Source organism: Diceros bicornis, chromosome 9 (assembly GCF_020826845.1).
Source record: "Diceros bicornis minor isolate mBicDic1 chromosome 9, mDicBic1.mat.cur, whole genome shotgun sequence".
NCBI lineage: Eukaryota > Metazoa > Chordata > Mammalia > Perissodactyla > Rhinocerotidae > Diceros > Diceros bicornis.
In genome coordinates, this window is record NC_080748.1 from 27,997,225 (window position 1) to 28,016,008 (window position 18,784).

At 44.5% G+C, this 18,784-nt stretch overlaps 1 protein-coding gene and 1 long non-coding RNA gene across 5 annotated transcripts; one reads left to right on the forward strand and one right to left on the reverse strand.

Moving 5' to 3' along the window:
• Window positions 1–33: 33 nt before the first annotated feature.
• On the forward strand, window positions 34–9,596 carry LOC131410191 (uncharacterized). 4 transcript variants are annotated; one of them, XR_009221186.1, is made up of 4 exons: window positions 34–415; window positions 5,031–5,164; window positions 6,429–7,731; window positions 7,892–9,596. It is a non-coding gene; the product is annotated as an uncharacterized LOC131410191 (long non-coding RNA). The 4 variants fall into 4 exon arrangements; XR_009221185.1 differs by having other exon boundaries at window positions 5,031–7,731; XR_009221188.1 differs by having other exon boundaries at window positions 34–243; window positions 5,031–7,731.
• Window positions 9,597–15,095: 5,499 nt separating this feature from the next.
• MLNR (motilin receptor) lies at window positions 15,096–17,772 on the reverse strand. Its single transcript, XM_058548158.1, is given in 3 exon segments — window positions 15,096–15,762; window positions 15,765–15,893; window positions 16,697–17,772. Coding segments are annotated over 3 exon segments (1,299 nt in total). The 5' UTR covers window positions 17,601–17,772; the 3' UTR covers window positions 15,096–15,496.
• Window positions 17,773–18,784: the final 1,012 nt, after the last annotated feature.

Consider the following 18,784-nt stretch of genomic DNA (forward strand, 5'->3'; position numbering starts at 1 on the left):
GCGCAGGGCTGACCCTCGGCCGGCGGCAGGCTGGGTGTGAAGCGCTATGCGATGAATCACTTGAGGCCCCTATTGGGTGTGATCGTTTGTTTTGTCAAAGTAGGATCGCTTGAGGATGTCTTGGCTCGAAGTCCCAGGTTGCGCAGACTCTGATACGGTGATGAGGGCTGCGCAGACTTCAGAGTTTTGGTCACAGAGCGTAGAGAATTGAAATGGAAACCTGCCTCATCTGTCGTGGTCAAGGTCTTAGAGAATCTGGGCGGCGAAGGGGGGTGGGAGCTTGGAGGTCCAGGTTGTTTTTATCATCAGATTGGCCAGTCCTGGGGAACTTAGTGCCAGGGACCACCATAGGAACATGCTGCTTCTTATCAGACGCATGAAGACGTTAAGAGGTGGAACTGAGATTGTGGGAAAGGTGAGGGTAGGAGGAAATAGCAAGTGGCCCCTGGAAAATGTGAGAAGTACCTGACACTGTGGATTTCTGCCCAGTGCATTTTATTTTATTATTTTATAAGTATCCCAGGCATGACTCAAAATGAAGCCGCCGCCCCCTCCCCCCCCCACTGGTGACTCAGAGCCTAGTTTCCATCAGCAGCCGGTTCTGTTATCACAACTATTTGGTAGTTCTTATTTCTTATTCATTTGTAAGCATTCTTTATGTATCCTGGATGTTCATTCTCGGTTGGGTGTGTGTATGGTAAATATCTTTTCCTTATTTGCCTCTTGCTTTTTCCCTTACTTTATGATGTTTTTCAGTGCATAGCTCTTTATTTTAATGTGCCAAACATACAAATAATTTTCTGTAATGGGTTTTGTATCTTTGTATCTTTAAAATGTCTTTCCTACCCAAGGTAATAAAGGTATCTTTTATTTCTTTAATGTTAATTATACCTCAATTTAAAAAAGATATGTTTTTTATTTCCTCTAAAAGCCATAAGTTTTTCCTTTTATATTTACATCCTCATGTGTGTAGAATTCATTTTTGTGTTAGGTGTGCAGCAAGGATCCAATTTTATTTTCTATTTGGTTAATCAGTTATCCCATCACTACTTCCTCATTGATCTGCAGTGTCATCTCTGTCGTATATCAAACTTCCATATACACATGAGTCTGTTTCTGGGCTCTGTCTGTATTGTATATCATTGGTTTATTACATCTCCGCCTCCCCCCCAAAAAAACCCTTATTTTCTTCAGGAATATCTTGGCTCTTTAATCTTCCATGTAAGTTTTAGAATCATATTGTCATATTCCTCAAAAAATTCCACTGGAATATTGATTGGAAGTGCATTGAATTTATAGATTAACTTGAAATATATAGGCTTCCTATCCCCTGAGCCCATATGGTATATCTATGTGAATATGGTATATTGGGGTTTCAAAAGGTTTTATAATTCGTCTCCACAAAGATTTTGCATATTTTAATGATTTAATCCTAGTTTTTTTTGTTGCTATTGTAAATGACATCTTTTTAAAAATTATATTTTTAAGTATTTGTGGCTAATATTTAGAAATGCAAGTGATTTTTATATATTTATCTTATGTTGATCAGTCTTGCTAAATTTTATTAATTTTAATACTATTTATTTTCAGTTTCTTTTGTTTGCTGGATTGAAACTATATCATCTACAAATAAGGACAATTTTATTTATAGCTTTCTAATCCTCAAACCTTTTATATCATTTTCTTGCCTTACTGCACTCTAGGATGGCCAGGGAAATATTGAACAGAGGTACTGGTAACAGGCATCCTTTCTTATTCCTGAATCTAAAGGAAATGATTTTAATGTTAAACTTTAACATATAGTTTTTGCTCTAGACTTTTGATAGCTGTCCTTTATCAGATTATGCAAATTCCTTTCTATTTCTTTTTTTTTTTAATAAGATGTTGAACTTTTTTAAATGCTCATGGTAGATGCCTTTTATCAGTTTAAGAAATATCCTTTCTCTACTGCCTTGCTGTGAATTATTATCATGAATGGATGTTGACTTTTATCAAATACGTTCTCTGAATCTCTTAAAATGACCCTATAGTTTTTCTTTCTTAATCAGTTAATGTGGTGAATTATACTAATCGATTGCTTAATGTTAAACCAGCCTTGTGTTCCTTTGGTAGACCCATCTTGCTCATTATGTGTTAATTTTTTATTCATTGCTGGATTAAATTTGCTGATATTTTATTTAAGATCTTTGAGTCTTTGTTCATGAATGAGTTTAGGATATATTTATCATGGTCTCTTTGGTTTTGATGTCTTGATTAAGCCAGCCTTATAAATGAGTTAGGTAGTGTTTCCTGTTTTTCTTTTCTCAGGAAGAGTTTGTGTAAGATTGTAATTACTTGTTCCTTGAATGTTTGTTAAAATTCTCTTGGGAAGACCATCTGAGGCTGGTGCTTTCTAAAGTAGAAAGACATTTCACTACTAATTCAATTCCTTTATTGGTTAAGGGACTACTCAGACTGTCTATTTCTTCTTGGTCAGTTTTTGGTAAGTCATATTTTTTGTGAAATTTGTTCATTTTATATAAGTTTTTTAATTAATTGGCATAAATTTGTTCAAAATGTTATCTCATTTTTAATTTCAAGAGCCATCTAAACTCAGGAGTAAGTAAACAAACAATCCAGTTGGAAAATGGGCAAAAGACTTGAATAGTCACTTCATCAAAGAAGGTATACAGATGGCAAATAAGTACATGAAAAGATGTTCACCATCATTAACCGTTAGGAAAATGCAAATTCAAACCACCATGAGATACCACTGCACACCTATTAGAAAGGCTAAAATTAAAAGTACTGGGAGTACTAAATGCTGGCAAGGATGGAGAGCAGCTGGATCTCTCATACATTGCTGGTGGGAATATAAAATGGTACAACCACTCTGGAAAACAATTTGACAGTGTCTTGTGAAGTTAAAAATATGCTCATCTTATCACCCAGCAATCACACTCCTGGGTATTTATCCGAGAAGAATGAAAACTTATGTTCACACAAAATTCTGTGTATGAATGTTCATAGCAGCTTTATTTGTAATCATCAAAAACTGGCAAGAAGCCAAAAAACGAGTGACTAAAAAACAGTCACTATCTATGCCATGGAATACTACTCAGCAATAGAAAGGAATGAACTATTGATACATACAACAAATCAGATGAATCTTGAGGGCATTGTGCTGAATGAAAAAAGCCCATCTTACAGGGTTGCATACTGTGAGATTCTATTTGTATACCATTCTCGTTGTGAAAATATTAGAGTGATGGAGAACAGATCAGTGGTTGCCAAGAGTTATGGTTGGGAGAAGGGTGTGACTATTAAGAGATAACATGAGGGAGTTTCGTTGTGTTAATAGTTAGTCATGTCTACACATGTGATAAAATTTCATAGAACTCAACCCCTAAAACCAAAACTCGTGCATTAAAAACTAGTAAAATCCAAATAAGGTGTATACCTGAATTAATAGTATTGTACCAATGTCAGTTTCCTGGTTTTCCCAATGTACTATGATTATGTAATGTATTATCATTGCAGAAGTTGGGAGAAAGGTCCATAGTAACTCTATTATTTTTGCAACTTGTTATGCATCTTAAACTCTTTCAAAATAAAAAGATATAGATATCCATATTTCTATATCTTATATATGTGTATATATATGTGATTATATATAATATATATATATCTTATATATATATAAAATCTTTGATCTCTAGGAGTCAAGATCTACCCTTAGAATGACCATTAGCTTCATTACTCATTTACTTCTCCTTGGATTCCTGTTCTCATTCCATTTTCAGTCTTTTAGTATTTCAGAGTAGTTTAAATACTTAGACTGTTTCCTTGACTTGCTTGCTAGCTCAGCCATGCTTTATCCAGCATTTTAATGCTTTGTAGCCAAAGTGTTTTGGGGGCTATCTTATCCATAATATTGCTGGAAATAATAGTTCTGCTGCAAAGAAGAATAAGAGGACTAAAAAGAATTATAAGACAAAACGCTACCTAAGTGCTAAGGAATGGACAAGTTCAGTTCAGCTGAGCCCTACAAAGGCCAACTTAATCAGTAAAATGGTTCTAAAATCAATAAATAATTCTTTATATCAAATGGAAAGAGCATGGGCTTTGATGTCAGATCGACAACCTATATTCACAGTCTAGCCACGCAAGTTATTTACCAGTTAAGTGTATCAGTGAGCTGAGACTAAGTTTGCTGTGGATCACAAATGACCACTGGATCTCAGTGGGTTGCCACAACAAAGATTGCTTTCTGGCTCATGCTGCAGCTGTGCTCCTGTGGATTGGCTCTGGGATCCAGGCTAAAGGAGCAGCCTCTGTCTGGATATGCTTTTCCCGTGGCAGAGGGAAAAGAGATGGCAGAACTAAGTGATGGCTCTTAGAGCAAGTCACATGGCCAAACCAGACATCAGTGGGGTGATATATATAATCCTGTTTCAGGGACATGCTGGAAAGGCAGGTCCAGCAAATACCCCAACAATAATGCGATGTTAGTAAATTAGCCTTACTAATCATGGACCCTTTGATCTTGTCAGTACAAAGAACTCCCATATCACCTTCTCCCAGAATCTGCAATTTTCAACATTTCACTACATTTGCACCGTCTTCTATTATTCTTTCTCTCTCTCTTACATTTGCATACCCCCATTCTTTTTCTGAATCATTTGAGAGCAAGTTACAGACACTGTACCCAGTTCCCCCCAAAAAACTCCAATGTGCATTTCTCCAAAACAAAGACACTCTCTAACACATGCTAATTCAACCGTCCAAAACAGGAAACCAAATTGATTGGACACTACTATCCAATTCACAGACCCATTCAAATTTCGAAAAGTGTTTCAACGTGTCATTTTTAGTTCTGCTGCAGCTTCTCATCCAGAATCACTGAGTTTTCCATCTTGTTAGTTTCCTTCAACGTGGAACATTTCCTCAGTCTTGCCCTCTGTTTCCCAACATTAACAGTTTTTAAAGGGTACAGGCTTTCATTCTGTAAGATTTCTCTCAACCAGGGTCATTCTGATGTTTCCTCACAGCCAGCCTCAGGCTATCCATTTTTGGTGAGACGACTCCAGGAGTAATGCTGCGCTGTTTTCCACGGATCACATCAGGAGGCAACTCAGTGTTAACACATCCCTGGTGATGCCAACCTTGATCATCTGGCAATCAGGTTTCTACTCCATTAAGTCATTATTTTTCCCTTTGTAATTGATGAGTATTTTATGGGGAGATAATCCCCAAACTATGCCAATATCCTATACCCATTAAACCTTCATGCAACAACTTCAGCATCTATTGGTGATTCCCACATGAATTAACCACTGTGATGATGATCGTCTGATTGTGATTTCTGTCATTCTTCTTCATATAGTAGTTATTCTACTATAAGGAAGAACTTTCCCTCTTCCTCATTCATTCATTCATTTATATCAGCATGGACTTGTGAATTCTATTTTATTCAGTGGGTTTTAATCTAGTATCATTAATTTTAGTACTCAAATTGTCCCAAATTTGGCTGATGAAATCCCCTTCAAGTTGTCTCCTTTATCCTTTTGACATGTCCCAATCATTCTTGGAGCACTTCCTTACATTCTGGTACAACAAGATGCTCCAGTCTCATCTTGTACATTCCCTGCCCCAGACCTAGAGTCAACCATTTCTCCAAGGAGCCCTGGTTCCTCTTAGTATTTAAAAACTAAGATCTAGGCACTAAGTATGCTCATTCCTACTGAAATGTCATTATTACTAGACCCTCTGGGAGGATAGATCTAGAAAATATATTTATATCTCTAGATGTATATGTGTATACACGTACATATATAGACACACTCATATAACTCTCTCTCTCTCTCTCAATGGCTATCTATCTATGTAAAAAAGTTCACACCAATACCTTCAGTTCCAGTGCAGCACATCAGGGTTATTTCTAGCCTTTCCCCTTGCCATATTTGTAAATCTCTTCTCTAGCAGCAAGAAACCTGGCTCTCATTATTCTCAATAGAGTTTTTTTCTTCTTTCCTTTCTTTCTAATTTTCCCCCCTGAATTCCCCTGTATGTGACTCATCTCCCTAGCACACTGCTTGCCTCCTGGACTTCCCAGCCCCTCTGCTGCTGCCTCCACAGCCCCTTCTGCCTCCAAGGGAAGGGAAAGGGAAGGGAGGGGAGGGAAGGAGAAGCTGTCAAATGACTTTTTGACTGAATTATTCAGAGAGGGAGGAAAGAAGAAAGGATGGAAGGAAAGGAGGGAGGAAGGAAGGGAGAGAGAGAGGGATGGTGGTAATATGTTTGTCACAGATTTTCTTGAAGACTAAATGATCCCAAGTAGCTCAGTGCCTGGCAAATAGGTGCTCATATCCTTAATTATTGTCCCTCCTCCTTTGTGTTCCATTTGCTTATTCTCTATAGATAACCCAAATCTTTTCCTTTTATTCTAGATCCTGTTGGTTGGGAATATTAGTCCTAGCAGTGTATTTATTTGGACAGAATCTTTTCACAACAAAACAAGCTGAGGTCCCATGGAGCGGATCATATAGACTGTGTCTATACTGGGTTTGTTGATAATGGCGGTGTTTGGCAGAGACCGAATACCTGGCTTCTAGAAGAAAACATACCTCACACTCAATCTTGCTCTTGTACGTGGAAGGCACACCATGACCAGTGACCGTGTCTTCTGCATGCCTGGAGATAAGGTGGCCACAGGACCCATAGGGACTATTAGTGGCCAGTGTACCCTTGTTCACTGGGATTAGGGATTGGCCCTAATTTGGTCATTTCCGGCAAAAGTAACCATAAACATCACCCTGCATCCAGAAATTAAGGTTTCCTAAACAATTCTCAGAAGGCAGTTCCTGACAGCACTTAAACCCCAAAGAAGCAAAGAGAAGCCAGAAACAAAATCCAGATGCCTATCATGAAACATTCACTTTGTTCTGGAGGCCAGTGCTGCCAAAGAAAAATGACTTCTCAGGCTTTCCAGATACTGTCCCAAATGGTGTCCTCAGTAAAGTAAACTTGGTGCCACATAGATTAATGTGCTGCAAAGTAAGAATGCCAGGGAACCTGGGAACGTTTGTGCTCCCATGAAGTGGGAAGGACTGGCAAGCCCACTTCCTGTGTTGTCCTGAGGTCCTCTGCCACAAGGCCACCCAAGAAGGGCTGGGCAGATGGGCCTGAGCACCACAGTCCATGTCCAAACTCCTTTTGGGGTCCCATTTGTGTGGCACCCTCTGGACTGGATTTAGGGTATTTCTGAATCAGCATTCCTGAAGAGGTTCTCTAATTAAACACGTTAGAAATCAACAGAAGGGACTGGAGGGAGGGGTAGGGATGAGAGGACAGGAAGAGAGGAAATAGAGGGGACTACCGCTGATGGAATATCTGCCATGCATCAGATACCTTATGTAACAATGATAATAGTAATAGTATCTTAAATTATTGGGCATTTACTATGTTGCAGGCTCTGTTCTTACGTATATTATCTTTTTTTTTTTAAGATTTTATTTATTTATTTTTCCCCCCAAAGCCCCAGCAGATAGCTGCACGTCACAACTGCACATCCCTCCAGCCGCTGCACGTGGGACGCGGCCCCAGCATGGCCAGGGAAGCAGCGCGTCGGTGCACGCCCGGGATCCTAACCCGGGCCGCCAGCAGCACAGCGCGCGCGCACAACCGGCAAGCCACGGGGCGGCCCTTACGTATATTATCTTATTCGCTCCTTCCAGCAACCTTAGGAAGCAGGTATTATTATTACTATCCCTACTTATAAGAACCAAGACACTGAGTAACCTGCTCAAACACAGAGCTTAGAAGGGGTGGGAGCAGGATATAAATGTATATTCCTTCATTTCATACTCACAACAACCCTAAGATAGATATTTTTACCATCTCCATCTTACAGGTGAGGAATCTAAGACCCTCGGACCACCAACACTGGCATCACTCAGGAGCTTGTTAGAAACGAAGACTCTTGGGTCCCACTTCAGATTCCCTGAGCCAGAACCTGTGCAGAACCGCTGAGCTAGCCCAGCGGGTCTCAGACTTGTGCACATGGAAGAGTCATCCAAAGACCGTGTTAAAACCGGGATTCCTGGGTCCTGCCCCTAGCGTTGCTGAGTTCTGGTATTTAGCAGTAGTAGTATGGCCCTCCATAGAATTGCTTCTACTAAGTACTTTTTGGTATCACATCATCTTTCAACATTAGCTGGTGTTAAAAAAGTGCAATTTTCATAGTTATTAGGGAGCAGGTGTCAAAGTTGTATTTAGTTCAGGGGTTGACAAACTTTTTCTCTAAAAGCCCAAATAGTAAGTATTTTAGGCTTTGTGGGCCATTCAGTCTCTGTCATTTGTTGCAAAAGCAGCTGTAGACAATATGTAAATGAATGAGTGTGGCTGTTTTCCAGTACAACTCAGTAATTCCCCCTCATTTAACTCTTAACTGAGGGAACCTCCAGTGATGGAGCGACACCTAGTTCAGAGTGTATCTGAGGAATGAGGATTTTAATATTTGGACAGGAAAGGACAGAAAAATAACTAATACTGTAGGGGAGGAAAAACAATTTTCCCTCTACCTTTCTAGGTTCTTGGCTGAGACTCCCTTATAATCAAAGATGGATTAACAAGAGAAAAACAATTTTAATTATGTACGGGAGTCCTACAAAGATATGAGACTCAACAGGCAGCCAGGCAGTTGAGGCCTATATACCATCCTGAGCTAAGGAAAAGGATAGGGGTCTGGGGCTCAGAGGGGAGGAAGGCAATTCACAGGAAGGTGAGAAGAGCAGATGTTTGGGAAACAAATGTTTGCCCTGCCACGCAGGGAGATCTCTCAGAAGAAAAAGTTCTCTCTGGTAATAGCTCTTTTCTTGGTACAGACCCCCTTTCTAAATTCTTGTAGGCAGTTAAGTGGAAGGTGAAAAGCTTTTCCTGAGTCTGCTAGGTCTTCATTGCCTTCAGCTCAAATTAATCCACATGCTAAAGTGGCACATTCTGGGGTGGCTTGTTCTGAACCCCCTCAATAAAATATGCCTGGTTAACTTTCTTCAGGCCCATTCAACCATAACACGTTTGGGGTTAACTTTTCTACTGGACTATAAAATCTTAGCACTTAATCAGTTTCTGCAAGGTAACCTCTCATCTTACAGGGCTATAAATTGTCACTGCCTCTATCAGTTGTGTGTTATTAATTAAAAAAAACTGTGACGACAAACTTGCATTCCCCCAGAGTATCAAATGAGAGTTCCATTTGACCAGGTCCTGATTTTATTCAAGTAGGAAATTATTTTGTAATAATAGAAAATGCATATCGAAAAAGAAATCAAGTAAACACCATTGTATCATTTTTTTCCGAGTGGGGATAACTTTTTTCGTTGACATTATAAGAAGAAGCCCTGTGACTTCAGTACTGTTTGCTGTGAAGATTGTGGTGGAGGACATGGTTTTCTGGTTTACAGGATGACATCTTGGAGTACCCACAGGATAAAGTCTCCTGTCTCCTGTGAATCATATAATCTTCCTAACCAGACACCAGGGCATGAATTTTGTGTCCTCTCTTTCTCCCTGGTAGAATCTTATTTTACCTACACTAATTTTTACTTAGTTCTTACTTTCCCCATTTAGTTAATTTTTATCTTATTTTGGGCATTTTTGTAAATTGCCTTAAATCCTTTTTGGAATACAAATTTATTTAGATAAAAAGAATTTCAAATTTGAGGATTCTTTAGTTGAGTGTGCCTTGGGAAGGAAGAGGAAGTGAAGCTGATATTTTATACTTAGAAAACAATACATACGATGTCTTTGTAACAACTTAAACGTAACATACTCACATTTACGTCATCACTCATATGACAGAAGTTGAATGTTCTTAGTTGGCATGTGCATCATACCCACCTCACCTAGAGGGACCTAAATAATCTAGACAGTTACTCCACAGGCTTCTTTTCTGTTTTGTTTTTCTTTTCTTTTCTTTTTTTTTTTTTTTTGGTGAGGAAGATCGGACCTGAGCTAACATCTGCCAATCCCCCTCTCTTTTTGCTGAGGAAGACTGGCCCTGGGCTAACATCTGTGCCCATCTTCCTCTACTTTATATGGGACGCCGCCACAGCATGGCTTGACAAACGGTGCATCAGTGCGCGCCCAGGATCTGAACCGGCAAACCCCGGGCCGCCACAGCAGAGTGCGCTCACTTAACCGCTTGTGCCACCGGGCTGGCCCCTTGTTTTGTTTTTCAAACAAAATTCACATTTTATTAGATTGAAACAAACTGCACAAAATTGCTTGTCCTCACAAAAAAAGCAATATTTTCTGTATTATTCCTAGATAAACCACAAAACTCTTATTTTTGCAAGAATAATCAAGATGAGGCAGTAGATACAGCCCATGAAAAAAACCCAAAGAAAACAGGCAACACCAGACAAATCAGTTGCCAGTGTCTGCGGACTCAGGTTCTGTCTTGCCTGTGAAACAGAGTGTTCACTGTACGTCTGCTAAAAAGCTGATGGCCCAGTTAGAACATAGAGACAACAGAGGGATACAAGTAGCAGTAACACCAGTGGGGCAACAATGGCCATTCTTCCATTTAACGGTCAGGGAGGGTAACTTGTTTACTTACATTCCCCTGATGAAGACAAAATCTACACTGAAATCCTCTTCAGTTGAGTACACAGTTTCTATCATTTTCTGGTAATTTCCATAACCAGCCATTACAGGTATTTTACAATGTACTTTAGTCAGAAGCTTCATTGCATTTTATGAATTTTTTTCCTCCCCCGTCATCCCTCCTCCCTCAACATTTATTTCTTCCAAGAACTGATAAATCAAATCCTGGTCATTACATCAATGATAAAAAATGTCATGCCTAAAATGACTTCAACCCCTCCATTGTGCCACCAGCAGGAATCTCATAGCACTTTCAATACTATCTTCTTGGAGAACAGAGTCTTCAAAATGCAAGTTCAGATGGTGGCCGTTCAACAGGTGAGTGGTCAGTGGCTAATGGATTCCGTGGGAGGCCTGTAAGCAGAGTTACCCTCAGAGGCTAAGTGGCCTGCATGCACCTTACAGCTTTGCCTGCTAGTACCAATAAAAGACATCTTAAAACAGTCTCTCAGGTATTTTCAGTGATTTCTGAATTACTTTAGGAAGCTCTGACACATTTGTATATTGTGGGAGTAAGATGGAAACAAAGATCAAATTTAGCTCTATTTATGTTCCAGTTACGAACAGGTATAACTATTACAGTAAAATTAGGACATTATAACTTTGAAACCTGCATGTATTTGCTTTCCAAGAAAATCTCTTTTTATCCCTGTATCATCACAAGTAGTAGAAATTCTTGGAACATTTTCGAGACTTGCACACTTGCTGCCAAGATGAGAGAAAGGAGATGTCAACTGTGGCCCTTTCTGCTATGGCCTGCCTGGGCCTGGGTGAGGAACAGCTGGGACCGTTGCAGGAAACTAAGGTGGGAGCGCCCAGGGATGTGATTGAGGGTGGGGAAAGGGACACTGTCTCTGCTCTGAGGCCACGACGTTGCTGAGGGTCTTGGCTACGGGAGGTGCTGAACCTGGTCATGTTACTGCTCCGGTGTCACTCTACCCCACGAGTGCCTATGCCTTGGGTTATGGTAAATAACTCGTCCCAACCGGCCTCCCAGGCTCAGCCTCCCCCCAGCCCATTTCATCTGTTTTGCAGGCTGCAGCTCCTGGTTACATCAGTGCCCCCACTCCCCTCCTCTCCTATTCCTCAGCGGCTCTTCCTCCACTCCCTTCAGCCCCCTGTCCCCCGTGTGCCATTTTCGCTCCTGTCTTGAGCTTTCCCTTGTGCTGTCCGGTGGCTCAGAACAGACGTCCCAGTCATCTGCTTACTCAACCTCCATCTCCCGTCCATCCCCCGGGGTGAAGATCCCTGTCCCCTCCTTTGCAGCCAGTTGAGTTCAACGCACATTGTTACCTGGGCAAAGGACGCCAAGGGGAATAAAACACGGTCTGTCCTTAGGGAACAAGTTACACATCCTGGGAACCAGCCACGATGTAACAAGCTAAGTGCCTCGAGACAGACAGAGAACATCGCCCGACTGCCTGCCTCCCCACACTCAGTTCACCCGATCTGGTTGGCACTTTTGAGCCCTTATTACACAGGCGTCTGTTACTGTTTAAAAGTGTGTGTTGTTTTGCTACGAAGGTGGCGAGTAGAGTCTGCCTCTGTCATCTCCTTGTAGCTTACACAGAGCGAGGGACATGCTGAGTGACTGGCCACAAAGCATGCCTGTGGAGCACTCGCTTGTTCCATGACCAATGTTCCTGTGCTCCCGGGAAAGGAAATGCTGATTTTTGAAGGCTGCTCTGAGCTGACCAGGGTCTATGTAGTATTTAGAGTTCAGAATCTTTAGAAAATTGGCTTACAATTAAAAATTGCCTCACATCCATGTTTAAGAAATGCCTTTTTAGAGCTCCACTTAAAACACTCGACCGGTACAACCACAAATACTTATGTAAGAAAAGCTTCCACATACTGGCAAATGTTACTATTACATAAGTAGAAATAGTTAGGAGAGGCTGTGTTCAAACTTTTAAACATCATTAACACATTGCTCTCATGTCCCCTTGAGGACCTTGCACAGGGGACTGTTGATTCCTAGGAAGTGCTGTGCAATCCCTCTTTGAACATTCCCTTCAGAACTGGAAATGGTGCATATTGAAAAGGGGAGGAATATCCGTGTGGATAGGACTAACCTGATATTCTGCAGGTCCATCAGATGTGCTTTTATTAACCTGTGAGCTGAATCTGTGGTTTGTCTAGGTGACAGAATTACACATTTCAAAAAAAAAATGCCATTAAAAAGGTGAATGATTTGGACACTATGACATGGATTCATTTTTCTAGTGTGTCTGCCATACACTGTCTAGCACTTAGCCGTTGCTTGGTATATATTTGCTGAGTGAATGAATGAAACACAAGTCCTTCCCCAAGGCTGGTGCCTCACCTAACAAAAGCAGCTTGGCCTACAGAAGGAAGAGAGGGTTCAAAGGGAACCTTGCAGGGATGCAGCACACATCTCTCTCCGGGTGTAGGGCGTGGTCCCAAGGCACAGCCCCCATGATGCCGTCCCAGGGAGGAGTGAGGCCCAGGACTGAAAACCACAGCCCAGCTGGCCCTCTCCAGTGATCCCTGATTTGGCCTCCCCAGGTTTTCCCAGACCCCTCACCCCCTTTATAGCCACTTGTCAATGCAGGGGAAGGACAGTCTCTGTTAGGGCAGAGAACAATTTTAGATCTTAGAATAATTTTTCACATACTTTTGACCATGACCCACAGTAGGAATACATTTTATTTTGTGAACCAGGAAAGATACCAACCAATACATAACTGAAACGAAAGTTTCACAACACAACAGCTACCCTTATGACATGTGATGCACTGATTTCTCTTCTATTCTCATCCACTCCATCCCATTAAAGAAACAAGTGACCCACTCCACTGACTCCACAATCCACTAATGGGTGAAAGTGGCATTTCAAAAACAGCCACACACTGATCTGCAGGAGGGATGGGCTTCAGACACACCGTCTCAGGGAGCCTGTGGGGAAGGAAGAGTGGTCCTCCCCACGCCCACTCCGGGGAACACACTTAGGTCACAGGAAAATGTGATGTAAATCTCTCTTTTCTAGAATCTGAGCAGGAAAGCTCAAAGGAGAGGTCTTTGCTTCTATATCTAAAATATTATACTATAAATATCAGTAAGGTTCTTAACCATGACCTTCCACAGGGAAGAGGCCACCTCTGACTGCCTGGGACAGGAACTCCCATAAGCAGAAAGACTGTGTGGCAGCAGCTCCAGCACGTCCCTACTTAGTGCTACCAAGCAGAGGAGTGGCAGTGGCACAGGGCTGGCACCTCCTCTCTGAGAACCCTACATCTGTGTCTCCACAGTTTTCCTCAGTCCATGAGGTTTAATAAGAGTTCTTGGAGAGAGGGGATAGGGAGTTGGTTCTGTGATAAGATAAATCAAGGAAGCTTCAACACTTCTCATGATGTCTTTTGTGACTCTTGGGGAGGGGGTACAGTATGCAGTGTTTTCCTACCATATTTGACCACAGAATCCTTTTTTCAAATAATCCTCGAAAATCTGCAGAACATGGTTTAGGGACTGCTGCCCCAAGTGACCACTATCGGCTGCATTCACTAGCTGGTAGAAACCAATGTCGACGAGAGACTTCGCTGCTGCACCAGCTGAGGGCGGGACCAGGGGGTTAGGACGCTTCAAGGGGACTTGAAGGCATCACCGTATTTGGCTTTCATTTTTCAAATGAAAAAGCAACAGAACTTTGTCAGCCTGTTGAGCAGACCCTTGTTGTTGATGGAGTCACCGTTTGTAGTTTACAACTGAACAAGTTGTGCTCTGCCTACCTCCAGGGGGCGCCATTCATACAGACCTTGGTGTGAATGATGCCCGTTGGAACTGGATGGGGCAGCCCTCTGAAAATAGGTTTATGTGTTAAACTGTAAAAAACGAAACAAAGTTAAAGAGTTGTTGTTCAGAATGTCCAAAACATTCTCTTTAACCCTTGACTAAATCCAGTAACTGATGTTTTTCAGTAAGAGCAGCTTCTCAGCGTGGAAGTGGGTTAAGGATCTTACGGATAAGTTCAGACTCAGACCTACCAGTGTCTGTCTGGGAAATCTAAGACTCACTTCCTTCAGTAGTAAAACAGGAAAGATGACAACACTTATCTCACCAAGCCAAGGCAAATAAGGCATATTAAAACTCTTTACAAAGGTCACTCTGTCCGGAAGCTGGTGCCCAGGTTTGCTACCTCACGGCCAATGGCACTGGGACAGCCCCTTGGGCAGTCTCAGGGAGAAGTGGGTTGCAACACAGTTGTTTATACACAGTAGTTCTGAAAGAGGGTATTGTGCCCAAACTTTATGGTTTGCTTGGAGCCAGGAGAGAGGTGGGACCCCTACACATTGGACTCTACCCAGAATTCCTTTCACTTGCTTCTAAAAATTTTTGCAGCCATATATAGGCATTAAATAATTTCTTGGATAAAAACTCTATCCTGTGTTCCTTGTATATGCACCATTACATTTATTTTTTTATTTTTATTTTTTTATTTTTTGTTTATTGCAGTAACATTGGTTTATAACCACCATTACAGTTATCCAAAACATGAAACCAAAATACACCCCTGACCTCAGAGGGGACAAGTTTACAACAGCATCTCTCTGTATCACTTACTAACTGTAAAGCTAGCAATCGTATTTCCAAAGACTAGGAGGATGAATACTTACAAAACCTTCCCAGAGCACATTTTGTGATGTGGGATTTCACGAGGCTAAAATGAACGTCCCTGAGAAGGTACAAGAAAGGAAAACTAGAAAGGTTGGTACAGTTATATTTCACACTTTGATTTAAAAAAAAATCATGCTATGACAAAGTTGCTGACCACCTTGCAAAATATCAACCACTCTTTCCAGCTCTCGTTAACAGCATCAGTTCCCCACTTTCAGTCCTTTGTCCCTACAGACCTCTTTTCTCTGAAGTCCCAGAACCGTGGGTCGAGGCGACTTGCTTGGCCGTGAGGCTTGCTGAGGTCTACGTTAGCGCTGGTCTCCGTGCAGCCAGCCGTGTCTGCACCCATGTCCCCTTCAGGGTCCCTGCTTCTGCAGAAATCTCTCTGTCTGGATTGTCTGGGCAGCAGCAGTTTCCAGGCCGCTGCTCTATAGTTCTCTGAAATGAGGTTGTAGAGGATCGGGTTGATAGACGCACTCAGAAAAGTTGCAGAGCAACGACGTTAAAGTACTGAGAGAAATACATCATCCGGGAATCTTCCGAATTTATGTAAATGATTCTGCCAACGTGGAAAGGCAACCAGCAAATTATAAACGCCAGAACCACCACCACTGCAAAACAAGACACAGGAACCAGAATTAGCTGAAGCATCCGAAAACAAATAAGGGTCCCCAAGAAACCATCTGAAGTAATAAGCAGCAGCAAAATAAATTAGATAAAGCTTTTACCCAGCCAAATCCCCATCCCAGAAAAACTACCCGGCTGGCTGCAGACACCGTCGTTATTTGCCGTAAAACCGCATATTCGGCTCATGTATATGTTTTCGAGGCTGGATATAAACCAGAAGGTGCCGTTTGTACTAAGAAGCTGTTCTGGCAGGCTTACTTCCACAAACCCACTTCATGGACATGTTCTCTGTTTTCTGTTGAAAAGAACTCTGCAAGAGGCCCGCGCAATCTTTTATTTTTTCTTACGAGCATGGCTCACTTTAGCCTTCAGGATAATCTAACATTAAGTGAAGAAACTTTATCTTAATGTGATCTACCACGGCTTCTCAAGGGTACTGTGAGTAAGCCACATCTGCCGCATCTGACGGAGACACGCAGTTCGCTTAAGAGCCTCCAATTGCCATCTGGGATCAGCCCGGCTCACTGACCACAGCGGCTTTGGAAAATCATTGCTGTTTACCTGTCCCGGGTACCCCGCCTTCAGGGGCGCCCTGGGGTTAGCCAGAGCTCCTGGAGGACCGGAGATGGTTTACTCTGCAGACGGGAAGGACACGCAGGTGGAGGCTGGAGTAGAACTACAAAAGGAAATGCAGCTAGAAGAGGCACCGAGGGCTGGGAGACCAGGGGAAGGGAACACAGCCTGGACCGCGGGTTGGAGTGTTTGGAACAGAGGGGGCGCCACTTACTCAGGATGTGGAGCGTCTGCCGGTGGCCCTTCTCCCGCCCCGAGGCGGTCGGGCCTCGCAGCGGCCCCGGGCTCCTCCACAGCTCCCGCCCGGTGAGCCCGCAGAGGAGGCTGAGGCACAAGAAGCGCAGGAAGAAGTAGGTGGTGGTGACCCACAGCAGGTCGCACAGCGCGCCCAGCCGCGCCGGGCTTGGACGGCACTCGCGGCTGAACAGCGCCGCGGCCGCCGCTGCCTCGGGCCCCGACGGCGGGGACAGCGGGGGCGCCCGCGAGGACCCCAGGGGCGGCGGGGACGGCGAGGCGCGGGGCGAGCGGGCGAGCGCGGTGCCGTTACGGTCCGGGACCGCGTCCACGCCGGGATCCTGCTCGACGCCCACCAGAAATAAGAAGGACGCGGCGGAGAGCAGCGCCACCGCCCAGAGCGCGGCGATGAGCGCGCGGACGCGGCGCCGGGTGACGAGGACGCGGGCACGGAGCGGGCGACAGATGGCGGAGCAGCGCTCGACACAGAGCGCCGTCATGTGCAGCAGCGTGGCGTAGGTGCAGCCCTCGCCCGCGTTGAGCGACAGGCGGCAGAGCAGCTGCCCGAACACCCAGGGCCGCGAGCGCCAGCGGCGGTACAGGTCGAAGGGGAGCCCGAGCAGGACGAGCAGGTCGGACACGGCCATGCTGCCCAGGTACAAGTTGGTGGTGGTCCGCATGTCCCGGTAGCGCCCGATCAGCAGCACCGTCACCACGTTGCCGCTCACCCCGACGGCGAACAGGCCCAGGCACGCGGCGGTCACCGGCACCGGCGCCCTCAGCGGGAAGGGCAAGCAGCGGCGCTCGTCGCACGGCAGCAGCTCGGCCCATGACGGCTCCCGCGCGCCTCGCGCGCCGTCGCTGCTGTTCCAGGGGCTGCCCATGGGCGCGCCGCGCGGGGCAGACGCACGGACACGCGCGGGGTCCCTCTGCGCCGCCGCGCGCCCGGGTGGGCCGGGAGCCTAGCGCATGGACCCCGGGCGAAGCTTTTCCTTTAGCAGCCCGCGCGCAGCGGGCCCACCCAGCCCCTGCCCGCGCTGCCCGAGCTCCAGGCGACAGTGCCCGAGCTGTTCGGACTGTGCCTGAACGCGGCTCTGCAGGGTCCGCTTTGAGGCCCTCCCAAGTGGGCGGTGCGCAGTCTCCGCCCCCGGCCACCGCCCGCCCCACTCCCGCACGCTCTTCTAGGCCTATCTTATTCCAGGGCGCTTGCCTCCCCACCTGCTGGAACTTGGGAGGTGGCCGCAGCGCACGAGTCCTGGCCGGTCCTGGGCAAGCGGTTGCTGAACCCCAGTGAGGCTGGTTAATGGACCCAGCGGAGCGCGGGCGCTTTTGTCGGTCGGGTACAGAGGGGGACCTTCTGAGGGACCTTGGCTGGTGGCTGCGTCCTGACGGTTAGGGTAGGTTGCCTCAATGCTAAATAATAGGAGAGGAGTTTAGGCCAGAATCTCGAGTTCCTCTCGGGTTCTGGCCGTGACTCCACAACCCCGTGATCGCGGATCAGTCCCGGCCTCGCCCAGCCCAGTTCTCCTGTTCTGTAAATTCGCAAGTGGTGGTGAAGGGAGTTGACCAAATCGTTTCAACGATCTCATATAACTCTGAAATCTATGGGCATGATTGTGTCTATTAATTTTAAAGACCAAGGCTTAAGTATTTATGTGTACATTTGAGTACTTAAACATGTGCTATATTGTTTCCATGTGCAAAATATTTTATAGACTTTAAAAAGCAGAGTATTTGCCAACACCAGAAAGAACTAAAATTCTGGGAAAAAGACTAAAACTGATTTATGAATCCGTTCTTTGTGGTCTTAATGACAATACCTGACACTTTCTGAGTGCTTAGGACGTGTTTCGCCCTGTGCTTTCTGTGGAATCCTCATGTTCTTAGGAGCTCATTTTACCCCTGAGCAAAGTGGGACTCGCTTGAGATCACACAGGCAACAAGAGGCAGGACTGGGATTGGGACTCTGGTCAGCCTGACTCCAGAGCCTGTAGGCTCGATTCCACCCGCCGCCACCTCCCCCACCCCCTGCCCACCTGCGCCCCCTCAGTCGTTGTAGCCCTCCAGT